Consider the following 13,528-nt stretch of genomic DNA (forward strand, 5'->3'; position numbering starts at 1 on the left):
ACAACTCTCAGCACCCTTAACAAGCTACAGCTCCCAGGATGCTTTGGGGGGGAAGCCATGACTGTTTAAAGTGATATAATACTGCTTTAAAGGTATGGTGCCAGATGGCGCTGGTGCCACAGGTACATACAAGACACAGGAAGGCAACAAATCAGAGCAGATGTTTATTGGTCTCCCCTTCCAAGGCAGGGGGAACAGGCAGGGTTCTCAGAAGGCTCCACTCTACATCTAGTGGGACTTGTCGTAGGTTCCAGACCCCTTGTAGGCACCAACATAGCCGGTGTTGTCAGCCAGGTCTGCCCGTCCAGCTATCCCTTTGCCCTTGCCGTTTTCATCAAAACGTTCCTTGTGGGAGCCTGTGTATTTGCTGGTGTCCGTCAGTCTCTCCACTGCGCCAGCCGCAATAGATTTCTGCAAGATAACCAAGCAGCACATTTCAGTGGTGATGGTTGCGAAGGATGGATTTTAATCCTAGACTCCTGTTGTGTGCATAAACTGCAACTGGGGAACATAGTCCTTAACCTTACAGCAAAGACTTCTGTGTAGGATGGAATTATAACCCCAAAGGTGGGAATCTATGGAGGCAGATTGTATGGGGTCCATCCCTGCCTTAGATTGGGAAGGCTTCTAATAATGGGAAGGGTTCTGGTGGGCCCCTTTCTCTGATAGGGTAACTGATAGGGTAACTGGTAGAGGTGGCAGCATTGCCCCTAGCAGCACTGGATGGCTGGATCTCACCATCCGATGAATTTCCCACAATGCCCCATAGTGAGGTTAGGTCAGGGGCATTGTGGGAAATTTAAATGTTAAATGTTGGTGAGATCAGCTGCTGTTTGGAGTGATGTCCCTTAAACAAATAATTGAGGGAATTTAGTACAAGCATCAACAGGGGCCCGGGCAGCTGCCCAAGGATGCCTTGTGCAGATAGTACAGCTGGGGTGGATTCAGCCTGAGGGCTGCATTCCCTTCTGGGAAGCCTTCCAATGGCCACATGCCAGGGGTAGGTGAGGCCAGAGGCAAAAGTGGGCAGAGCACCAAATGTTTTGTTTTGTGTTTTACCTTTCTACGGTAAGCTAGTTTCTACACACACACTCACACACCGTTCTAACCACATCCAGATAAACAAGAGGCATGATCAGAGTTCAACGGCACGTTCCAGCCAGGCCAAAACACTTGGGGTGTGAAGTAGGGCCAGGGAGGGGTGTAGCCGGTGGAAAGTTCCAAGGGGCAGACAGAGAAGCCTGGAGGGCCACATTTGGCCCCTGGGCATAAGGTACCAGTGATGGCTGGTTGACTCCATGTCAGTGGGGCAGTGGAATCCACCCCAGGTTTTAGTCCAAACTTTCAAGGAAGCAAAAGCAGCTTGGACAGCCCCTTGAAAGTTTGGCCTAAAACCTGGAGTGGATTCCACTGCCCCACTGACAGGGAGCCACCAGCCACCACTGCCAATTACCCATCTCCTGCCTTAAAGCATTTTGATTTTGCAGTCAATTTCAGGATCCTTCTTTAGGGCTCCCCCTTAGCAGTTTGTGTTAAGCGTTGGGATTTTGCCAAAAAGATTCCACCGATTCTTGTACTCCCTTTGATTGGAAGTGGAAATGCTTGGCTACACCCTCCTGGAACTCTTACTCACCGTTGCCCCCATGCTGACCGGCTCTTTGCCCTCCATCAGCTTGTTTGTGGCCTGCAAAGCCTCCTCAGCTGACTTCCCTTTGAAGCGCTTCACACTCAGCTCCTTTATGGCTTCCTGGAACTCTGAAAATGTCATGTTGCGGGCGCCCTTGGTCCTGGGGATAGAGAACGGCATCATCTCTGAACCCCAGTATAAAGGGGGCCCCCAATTGCATCACCACCACCACCACTGCTGGAACAAGGAACACAGAAGCGTACATAGTGTCATATCAACAGTTAACAAATCCTAAAGTGGACTGTACCACTTTACAATGTAGATAGGAGAAACCATTTTTAATGGTCCTGCGTATTGACAACCAAAACAAAACCTCCACTACCACCAACTCCCTGTATGTAGAAACCAGTATATCTATTGAAGAAGTTCTAGGCTGGTAATCTTCCAGTTGCGATCATTTTCTACTTGCATGGAGATTAAAAATAAAATAAAATTCTGAAACATTCAAAGATGCTTTCAGACCATTCTACAAGCTCAAGACTATACCACACCATTCTTCTTCATTGTTGATGTGGCCTCTCAGCCGTGCATGATTGTGAGCAAGGATTTTCCTGCCAAGTTCAGGCTTCCTATAGATATCTGGTTGGCCACTGTGAGATGCTTGATTAGATGGGCCAGTGACCTGATTCACCAGGCTATGCTCTTACTGAAACAAGAGAACTGAATTTCTCACACAGGCTAAACTGATTTTGCTAGCATGACTGTCAAGCTGTTTCCCACACAGGATCTAGAAAGGGGCACCTTTCAAACCACCCTGTCCATGTAGTCGGTGCAAAAGACCTGTCCAAGCACACAGGCACCGCCTCTCAACTCACTTGACTTTGTTGAAGACGATGTCCACGTCAGTGCTGGTCACAAACTTTCCGTCCATCACGCCACACTCCTTCAACATCTTGGAGAAGTTCTTGCCGGTCATGTCGTTGCCAGTGGCGGCTGTGTCTCCATACACAGCAAATCTGCGGAAAGCTTTTTCCAGATCCGACATGCCTCCTGCAATTGTGGGAAATGGGAGTAAAAGGGGACAGCAGGGAGGCAGGCGGGCAGGCATGCATAGTGGTGACTGGGCCCCACTAGGACTGGTGGGGCGGAAGGCAAGGCGACCAACAGCTGGTGGAGCCAGAGCGAATTAATTCTAGTTTTGTCCCCACCTTCCTCCTTGCAGAATTCTGCAAGGGCAAGACTGAGACTTAGGAGGAAGAAGCTGACAGCCAGTGCCACCCTCTGGGCAGGATGCAAATAAGAAAGCAGGCAAGTGGGGGCTGGCTGAGGGCAAACTGAGATTGGTGGGGCACAGAGAGTGTGTTTGGTTCCATCTAGCAAAAGTGAGCATATCTTGTGAACCCTCCTTGGTCTAGAAAAAAGCCAGGGAGGGGTTAGCATCTTGGTAGTGATGGTGTCATATTTTATGTCAGTGCCTCTCTTTGACAGATGTGTAGGAAGGTCCAGGGTATAATTTTTGGAGTGCAGCCTCTCACATGCACACGGGTGTATCAGGCTATTCCTTAAAAGCACCTTTATTTCTGAGGTGTATTATGAGGTACAAAAAGTTAACCACAACAAAAGGTGTTCAAGTGCACTGCTTGTATATTGACATCTTTTCTCCCTGCTCTAAATCTTGCCCCCCCCCATGAAACCTGAAATGGCACCCCTGAGGCCTTCCTACAATTTAGATGATAAAATATATTTGTCAGTCCTTGTAGCCTCCAAACTGACCCCTGCCACCACAGGTGACTTTACCTTGTACAGATTCATATCAAGGACACACACGTGCTCTAGCTGCTTGTCAAGTGGCCCTTTAGCCTCCAGCCTGCTAAATGTATTGTTCAGGTATTTATTACATTGCTATCCCAACTGTTCTCCAAGATGAAGCATACACTGGTCTCCCATCTCCATTTTATCCTCAAAACAACCCTGTAAGGTAGGCAAGGCAGAGAAATTTCTTATGAAACCTAGTAAGTTTCATAAGAAAATAAGAAGAGCTTGCTGGATCAGGCCAGTGGCCTATCTGGTCCAACATCTTGTTCTCACAATAGCCAACTAGGTGCAAAACCACTCTTTTCTCCTGAGCCTCAAGTGGATTCAAGTTGGATTCGGGAGTACAACCAAGTTATGAACCTGTGCCTTCAGGGGAGTGCAATCCCATCCAGAACAGGCTGTCTTCCTGCCTCCCGGATTCAAGAACTTGGAACACATAACACCTCTTTCAGGATTCAATTTCAATTTGTTGGGTCACATTCAGTCCCTTCACTGGCTCCAAACACCTGTCTAGCACCTCAGCCGCCTCCCCTGATTCAGATGGAACAGAGAGAGAGAGAGAGAGAGAGAGAGAGAGAGAGAGAGAGAGAGAGCTGGGTGTCATCCACATAGTGGTGATGCGTCACTGCAAAACTCTTGATGACAACTCCCAGCAGCTTCATATAGATGTTACACATCATGGGAGATAAGATGCAAGACACCACAGGAAAGCTCCCAGGGTGCCCCCCGTGAAGGTAGGAACAGAACCACTGAACTACAGGGCCCCCACCTCCCTGAGCCACTCCAGAAGAATGCTGTGGTCAATGGTATCAAAAGCCACTGAGAGGTCAAGAGAACAAGCAGGATTGCACTAACCCATCTCTCTCTCTCTCTCTCTCTCTCTCTCTCAACAAACGTCATAAACCGGGGCATCAAAGGGCGGTTCAGTGCCATGGCTGATCCCAAGGCCAGACTGAACTGGATCCAGATATTCAGGCTCTTCCAAGCATGCCTGAAGGTGGACTGCCATACCCTGGAAAATAACTCCCTTCAGAACTTCTACACATGGGATGACGTGGAATGACAGCTCCTTTGGAGGATGGGTGGGATAGAAACGAAATAAATAAATAACATATTCTGTACTGATCAGGGCCAGTGAACATGTGGCCCTCCAAATGTTGTTGGATTCCAGCTCCCATCATTTCTAGCCAGAATGGCCAATGATCAGGGATGTTGGGATTTGTAGTCCAACGACGTCTGAAAGTCCACCAGTTCCCCATCCTTGTTCTAGTTTGAGGTTGAGATTACCCGAGTGAGATGGTCTGCCCCCTGCCTTGTTCCCTGTTGGGTGTGTTACTCACTCTTGAAGGAGATGCCTGCTCTGAGCGAAAAGCACCAGTGGCTAGAGAGTACAGTTTGTAGTGGCAATTGTGACTGTGTCACGTTCTCTATGACATCGTAGCTGGCCTTACTTGCTTTAAACTGGAGATGGGCAATGGCAAGTGGGGGCAGGGTCTAGCTTTCTGCTCTGTTATCAGCTCCGATCCAGCATCATAGAATTTTGGAGTGAGAACTCGAGACACATCACCACGAAGTAAGATATTTCACACACGACTATTCGTGTAAGCTTGAAATTGAAATACCACTCAGAGAGCTCATGGCTGCACAGAGATTCACATACTGGTTTACACACTCTTGAAATTCTGGCTCCTTTTAGTGCACTTATGGTATACAGCTAAAATAAATGTGGGACTAATGGGAGAGAAAAGAGGCAATGGCCTTCCCCTTGGTTTTTTGCCAGCTGATCTGAAAGTAAAATTAAAATGAATGGCCAGCCTAATATTTGCCTGCTCATTTGGCAACTCTCTCAACTTCCTTATGACCAACACTCTATCCATGGGCTCTCACAAGAGGCCTGCTCTCTCCTAAGACTGTGGAGGCCTCCAGACGGTCACTATTTTCCAGGAAGGATTCAAGTGCATACCAGAAATGTAAGTTTGTGGAGTTCAGGTGGATTAAAGCATTCGGCCAAATCTACAACAAATCCACTTTAAAAGAAAAGAAAAACTGGCTTTTTGCGGTTAGGAAAGTGACAGAGAAATTACCCGCAAAGTGTGGGATGAATGAATGATTAAATGGAAAGACATGTAAACACCCTGCAAGCAAATTAGGATGAATGCTGATTGTTGTATAACCATCCTGTAAACAAATCAGAATGAGTGCTCAATAAAGACTGGATAGTCTGACAACTATGTAGGCTTTCGGCCAGCGAATCAGGATGAATGCTGAATACCCAGGTTGTATGGAGAAGCCCTATGACAGTGTTTGTTTGTTTTTACTACATTTATTACCCGCCCTTCATCAACAGGTCCCAAAACAGGTTACAGCAGTTTAAAATTCAGTATTTTAAAACAATTTAAACAAATTACAATCAGCAGGAATAAGGTGGGTCCTGAAAACATACATCTCAAGTGCCAAATGCCGGGGTAAAGAAGTGCATCTTTAGCATTCTCTGAAAACTGTACAGTGAAGGTGCCAGAGGCACCTCTATAGGGATGGCATTTCACAACTCGGGATGCCACAGAGAATGCCCTCTCCCAGCCCACCATACTCCAAACCTCTGAGGGTGACAGAACTACCAAGAAGGCCCCCTCTGCTGATCAACACCCAAGAGGGTCTGTATGGAAAGAGGCAGTCTCTCAGGTATTTGAGGCCTAAGTTGTTTAGGGCTTTATTTAAACACTAACACGAGCAACTTACCTTAGACCTGGAAATGAAATTTAAGCATTCAGGGCTCATGTCCCCAGGCTGGAAGTCCTACATGCATAGAGGTGGCCTCCTGAGGACATGCCACGCATTTGCCAGGAAGCAGGAGGTCAGGACTAGCCCAATGCATTCTTGTTGACGCCTTCACATTTTGTACCCACAGGTACCAAACTCCTAATAGGGGTTAAGTTGACAGACTACATATACACCATACCTTTCAAGCACATCACCTCTCCACAATCATGGGAACTGCAGTTTACCTCTCACAGAGCTATAATTCCCAGCACCTTTAACAAACTACAGTTCTAGGATTCTTGGGGTGGGAGAATGTGCTTTAAAGGTGTGTATGCAGCCTAAGACTCTTCTGTTTGCCAAGGACCAATGGGGCCCGTTTATTTCACCATTAGCCCTATTCACAGTCACACACCCAATAATAGTCAGGATGGTGTACAAGGCCTGGGCTGGGCTCAGCTGACCCTTCTTGGCTTTCTGCCCTCTGGGCATTCTTCCAGTGTCCCCAAAGTTATTTTTACAAACCTCAGTGAACTGACTTTTCCCATCATACCTTAAGAACTTAAGGAAAGCCTGCTGGATCAGGCCAATGGCCCATCTAGTCCAGCATCCTGTTCTCACAGTGGCCAACCAGTTGCACATGGAAAACCCGCAAGCACAGCTGGCATGCAAAGAGCACTCTGCCTTCCTTCCCTTTCCAGCAACTGGTATTTGGAAGTGTACCGCCTCCACCTATGGAGGCAGCTCATAGCCATCATGGCTAATAGCCTCGGATAGCCTTATCCTCTTGTGTATTTGTCTAATCCTCTTTTAAAGCCATTCAAGTTCGTGGCCATCACTGCCTCTTGTGGGAATGAATTCCGTAGTTTAACTATGTGCTGCACAAAGAAGTACTTTCTTTTGTCTGTCCTGACTCTCCCAGCATGCAGCTTCATTGGATGTCCACGAGTCCTGGTGTTATGTGAGGAGAAAAACTTTTCTCTATCCACTTTCTCCATGTCATGCATGCCATGTATCCCCTTGCGATGCTATCAACAGGTGGCTTGTTGTTCACTTCAGCCACTTCACTGGGGTCCTAGAGCCTGCCATTATGACGCAGGATGCTCGGGGAACCAGAGCCAAGGGTGGGCACTTGGCCTTTCCTGCGGGGTTGATGGGATGTGTCACCTGGTCACCGACAGTTAAAATATCACCAGGAATTCACAGTCCAAGGTGCATTGAGCTCCATAGTTTCAGAAAGGGGACCCAAAGCATGTGCTCAGGAAGCTCCCCTGAGAAAGGAACAAACTTGAGATGAAAAATGATCTTGGCATGGTTTCAGCATGGGTAACGGATTGCACTAACAACTCAGTTAATCCCATTTTGACCTTCTTGCCACCCGCAAAAACCTTCTCGGCAGGCTTCTGCTTGCTTCTCACAGGATAACTGCCTATAGATATATGCAAGAAAAACTAGTCATGGATCCCTCTGGTCCACGGTATGGTTTGTAGTGTGGTTCATAGTAGGACAATTGGGTTATCCTTTCTGTTGAGGGTCATATTAGGGAAAGGGTGAGGAATCTTTTTGGCCCAGCAGGCCAGTTCTTTATGTCCCCCACGCAATGGTCCCACTTTGACAGGTGGTTGGGGCCAGCCACCTGTCATTCATCTGCCATCATGATAGCGCCAGGTGACTAATAGATGGGTGGGCTTGACTACCTGTCAAAGTTGATCTGCAGGCATGTGGAAGAGGGATCTGCTTTGCCAGCGAGCAGGTGGAGATGTTTTGGAGGAAATAGCTTCACAGGCCAAATTTGGACCCTCTGTTGAGCCAAGATTGGCTCATGGGCCAGAGGTTCCCCAGCCCAGCTTTGAGGAGTTACCTAGGCAGGGCTCCCCCTTATAGCTCCCTCTCTTTCTGACACCCCATTCCCCCATTCCATTTTTACCTTCTTGCCACCCACAAAAATTAGGCCCAGATACATCCAAATACCACCCACAGGACAGCAATGTATCAGAGCTGATGTTTATTGGCCTCCCCTCCCAAGGCCAAGGGAAACAGGCAGGTTCTCAGAACACACTGCAACCCACTTCCCCACATCTAATGGGACTTGTCATAGGTTCCAGCCCCCTTGTAGGCACCAACATAGCCGCTGTTGTCAACCAGGTTTGCCCGTCCAGCTATCCCTTTGCCCTTGCCGCTTTCATCAAAACGCTCCTTGTGGGAGCCTGTGTATTTGCTGGTGTCTGTCAGCCTCTCCACCGCACCAGCCGTGATAGATTTCTGCAAGATAAGCAAGCAGCAAGTCAGTGGTGGTGGTTTGAGGAAGAGGTTAGTCCTGAGGTAATTCTAAGGAATGCAAAATAGTGAGGTCGAGGAATGTTTGGATGTGCTAATTGCCTCGTCTCATTAAAGCACATTCAAGGCACATTTTCTCCTCAAAGAATTCTGAGAACTGTAGATAGTTAAAGGTGCTGGGAATTGTAGCTCCGTGGGGGTTAAACTATAGTTCTGAGGTTTCTTTGGCGGAGTGCATTCAATGTGCTTTAAAAGTATAGTGTGTATGCAGCCAATGTCTAAACTCATATGTTGTAAATGTAAATGTAAATGTAAATTTAATTTTTAGGTCGCCTATCTGGCTGAAGCCACTCTAGGCGACGTACATATCAAATTTCAATAAAATGCAATAAAATACAGTAAATACAATTAAATACAATATAATCAGCAGTAATAAAATAACAGCATAAGCAGTATACAACAATGGGCGTTTCACATTTACATAGGACACTTAAAGCAGGATGGCATATACTGTGCTAAATTTTTTTTAAAAAATGGGTGCAGGCTATACAAATTCTGCAGGATAGTTTATGAGGCCCAAATAATTTCAGAAAAATCCTTCTTCAGATGCACTTTTGTGTGTGTGTGTGTGTGTGTTGATTTCCAATCCAGTCTGTAAGCCACTGTTGCAGCTTGCTTCCTATCCAAATTTTGCACCAACAGGTGAATTCTGCACCCTGTACAAATGATGCAAATCAAGCATAATGTATATACTCTTATTTTGCAAAATTTCTTCTATGGTGTTTACTATTTTGCATAATTTTTCTGATGTATGCAGAGCACTGAAGCCTTGTTCCCAACCACTGGCTTCTGAGATTTTAGCAGGTATTGTCTGCACAAGTTTCAGACATAACTTCACAGTCAGAAGGATTAGATTTTTTTTAAAAAAAGTAAAATAAAATGCAATAAAATAAAGCTGAGATTCTCAAGAAGCAGAATTTGATGCCCGATACTACCCCTGCACTCCCACAGAAACAAAAAAAATCTTTCCTTAATTCATTTAAATGCATTAAAAAAATTAAACATAGTTGCTTCCCACTTTGTAGGAGAGCCACACTCACCGTTGCTCCCACGTTGGCTGGTTCTTTGCCTTCCATCAACATGAACGTGGCCTGCAAAGCCTCCTCAGGGGACTTCCCTTTGAAGCGTTTTCCGCTCAATTCCTTAATGGCTTGCTGGAACTCAATGAAGTTTATATTGCGGGCACCCTTGGCCCTGAGGGTTGTAGAGGAGAATGCTGTTATCTCTGAGCCTCAGCACCAATTTGATTTGTCTACCACGTTTGTACCCCACCCTTCCTCTAAGGCACTTAAAGAGGTGCTTATGAGGTTAGTTCATTTCATCTTCAGAACAATCTGTGGAGGTAAGGGTCAAATATAGTGGTTGACTCACTGAGTAACTCAGATGCTTCATAGCTGAGAAGGGATTTGGATCCAATTCTCCTCAGGGTAAGCCCATCAATGATGGAACATAACCTTTCACTGGCCTACCCCAGCTCCACTGCCAGTATTTTCTTCAGACCATAAATTGGAACAGAGCAAACCGATATGGAGGATGGAAATATTGCCATAATTGGATTGCATGTGAAATTGCCTTCTTCTTCTTCTGTTTTTCTTTATCATTATCATTATTATTTATAAGGTACATTTCAAGTATCATTATTATTATTATTACTTTACAAAGTACATTTCAAGTGTCTAAAGTGTTTTGCGAGAGCCAGTGTGGTGTAGTGGTTAGAGTGTTGGACTACGACCTGGGAGACCAAGGTTCGAATCCCCACACCGCCATGAAGCTCACTGGGTGACCTTGGGCCAGTCACTGCCTCTCAGCCTCAGAGGAAGGCAATGATGAACCACCTCTGAATACTGCTTACCATGAAAACCCTATTCATAGGGTTGCCATAAGTCGGAACTGACTTGAAGGCAGTACACACAACACAAAGTGTTTTGCATAGTAGATTATCTCAGTACTCCTTTCAGCAGCCCTGTAAATTAGGCCACTATTATTATTCCATGTTGCAGAAGGAGGGATTAACTTGAAAGAACAGTGACAGATTTGATTATGGCCATTTAGTCAGTCCCTGTCTGAAGGGAGATTACATCCTGGAACTTCCCAGGTTATACCACACATTATTTGCCAATCTATCAGGCCATCTGTCCTATAAAGGAACTAGTGAGACCTGCAACAAAATGTTGCAGCATAGTGTTTCTGTTCAGAGTTCCCACCAGCTACCCTTGTTTTCTTCCAGGATACTCCATAGAATCGTAAAATTATAGAATCTTAGAGCTGGAAGAGGCCATCCTCCTGCTCAATGCAATTCCATTCCTTCCTCCACACCTGGAATTCCATCCCTGCCCCCAAACACACACATCATTTTGTGGCCAATGAGCACGCTCAATCCTATTTTTTGTTTGGGTTGCCTCTTTAGGCTTAATGCACTGGCTTTTTACTTGCAGACTTAAACAAGAACAAGAACAACAATGCATAGGGGCACATTTAGAAATGGTACCCCTCACCTGTAGTCTGAAGGGTACAATCCACTCTATCCCCTCAGGATTCTACACTATTGACTGTGTCAACAAGTTCCCTGTTGCGTACAATGTGCAGGGCACACTGGAACTTTCCATCAAGTTCTTAAAAAATGAAGGAAGTTGTCTCATAGTCTAAAGTCGGGACGAGGAACCTGTGGCCCTCAAGATGTCAGATTCCAACTGCCATCAGCCTCAGCCAGCATGGTCAATGGTCCTAGGTGATGGGAGTAGAGGTCCAACGATATCCAGTGGGCCACAGGTCCCCCATCCCTCCTATCTGAAGTGGTGTTACTTTAAAGCATGGTTAAGTCAAGCTGTGTGGCCCAGAAAGCAACATTTCTGAGCTAAACAGGGCCTTGCAGTGAGCAACTATCCGGGGGCCTTACTATATGGTACCAGCGTTCCTCAGTAGCCACTGCCCACCCCCCAGGCTCACTTGACTTTGTTGAAGACAATGTCCACATCGGTGCTGGTCACAAACTTCCCGTCCATCACATCACACTCCTTCAACATCTTGGAGAAGTTCTTGCCGGTCATGTCGTTGCCGGTGGCACCTGTATCTCCATACACGGCAAATCTGCGGAAAGCTTTTTCCAGGTCTGACATGCCTCCTGCAGTTGCAAAGGAACGTTTTGCAGGAAGACAAATGGGATGTTCTTAACCAAGCTGTGGTCTTGTTCCTGGCTCTATATTGCCAGGGAAAGAGCTATACCTTCTCAATATTTATTACATTTATACCCCACCTTTCTTTTCAGATAGAAACTCAAGGCGGCTTACATATGGTTCCCAGGCAGTCTCCCATCCAGGCACTGACCAGATCTGACCCGGACCTGGCCTCATGTGCCTTCAGACCATACCCTGGAAACCGCAGCCTAAAGGCCCTTGTATTATTTTATTTATAAAAGTATTTATATACTGCCCTCTTGCAAAACAGGGTGGTGTACAACATAATGTTTAAAGGTAATATAAAATTATAGTAAAGGAATGGGAGCCAGGGCAATAATAGCAGTGACATGGGATTCTCACCTCCACTTTTAAAAACCAGACCTTTGACTCAGTTTAGGAATCCCAAACCCAAATTGACTCCATGTAAGACTACCCAGATGCCCCCACAATCTGAGGGTGTGCTTTATTACATCAGCACAGCTTTATAAATACAATATGCTTTTAAGCTTATTGTGGAGAATATGCAACTTCATACCATGCATCTGGTCATCTGTTCTTCCTGGCCATCTAGTGAGGTGAAGGTTGCATCCTTGCTGTCACATTTCTTGCGAACACATGGTAAAATTTATCTCATGATGCGACTGGATTATTAGAGATGACCAGTTCCCTGCACCAACTAAACCTTTGTTGCCAAACATGTTTTAAAGTTGGAAGGGATCTTGGAGGTCATCTGGTCTATCCCCATGTTCAGTACAGGAATCTTGCAACTGTACCTTTCCTGACAGATGGCTGTCCAGCCTCTGCTTAATTACCTCCAGTGAAGGACAGCCTGCCACCACCAGAGCTGTCTGTTTCACTGTTCAACAGCTGGTGCTGTTAGGAACTTTTTCCTAATCTTTGGCTGGAATCTGCCACCTTGTGATTTCCACCCATTAACTAGCTCTGCCCTCTGAAGCAACACAGCACAGATCTGCTCCATCTTCCAAGAAATCTCATAGATATTTGAAGTCAGCTGTACAAGACGCTCAAGACAGGAGGGTCATATGCCACATAGTGCTGAGGTTTGGCCTCTCTGTTGAGTAGCAGTAGTTATTGGCAGAGCTGTTTTAGTCAGTGGTGGCTCCATGAAGTGGGGCAGTGGAATCCGCTCCAAATTTTAGTCTAAACCTTCAAGGAGCTGTCCAAAGTGCTTTCAGATTAAAACCCGGAGTGGATTCCACTGCCCCACTGACATAGAGCCACCAGCCACCACTGGTTCTAGTTAAAGAAATCTACATATAGTTACAATAAAGACTCTTATGGCAACTTTAGCAAAATGTTTTTGTAGCAAGTATTATGGCATAAGCTTTCATACATCAGTATGCCTTTGAATACCAGTTGCAGGGTATTGCAGGTAGGGAGAGTACTGTTGGGCTCAGATTCTGCTTGCTGGCTTCCCATGGTCGTCTGGTTGGCCATTGTGAGAACAGAGTGGTGGACTCCGTGGGCCCTTGGCCTGATCCAGCAGAGTTCTTATGACTAGTCCACTTCATCAGTTGCATGAAATATTATCCTGTGTGACAGGAATATATGCACATGATGGTGGTGGAAGAATTGTAAAAAAGGAATTTAGAGGAAATGAAATGCAGAAAAGCACTGATACTTGCATAATTAACTGTGGGCATTCATACAAAAAATCACAACTGTTTTGTTGCACTGACCACAGTTAATTATGTAATAGTCACTGTCTGCACTGTCCCGCATTTCATTCCCCTCTGATATCACTGTTAACAATTCCCTCACACCTCCAAAAATACTATGTGTATATACTGTATAT

The 13,528-nt window shown here is 45.9% G+C and overlaps 2 protein-coding genes across 2 annotated transcripts; both read right to left on the reverse strand.

Annotated features, from left to right (window-relative positions):
• Nucleotides 1-228: 228 nt before the first annotated feature.
• On the reverse strand, nucleotides 229-2,672 carry LOC133366322 (tubulin polymerization-promoting protein family member 2-like). The gene is made up of 3 exons (XM_061589303.1): nucleotides 2,503-2,672; nucleotides 1,634-1,787; nucleotides 229-411 (listed from the first exon to the last, which is right to left on the reverse strand). Exons 1-3 carry the CDS (start codon nucleotides 2,670-2,672, stop codon nucleotides 229-231), a joined length of 507 nt encoding a protein of 168 aa, XP_061445287.1.
• A 5,606-nt stretch (nucleotides 2,673-8,278) lies between these two features.
• On the reverse strand, nucleotides 8,279-11,652 carry LOC133366328 (tubulin polymerization-promoting protein family member 2-like). The gene is made up of 3 exons (XM_061589324.1): nucleotides 11,483-11,652; nucleotides 9,577-9,730; nucleotides 8,279-8,461 (listed from the first exon to the last, which is right to left on the reverse strand). Exons 1-3 carry the CDS (start codon nucleotides 11,650-11,652, stop codon nucleotides 8,279-8,281), a joined length of 507 nt encoding a protein of 168 aa, XP_061445308.1.
• Nucleotides 11,653-13,528: the final 1,876 nt, after the last annotated feature.

Source organism: Rhineura floridana, chromosome 11 (assembly GCF_030035675.1).
Source record: "Rhineura floridana isolate rRhiFlo1 chromosome 11, rRhiFlo1.hap2, whole genome shotgun sequence".
Lineage (NCBI taxonomy): Eukaryota > Metazoa > Chordata > Lepidosauria > Squamata > Rhineuridae > Rhineura > Rhineura floridana.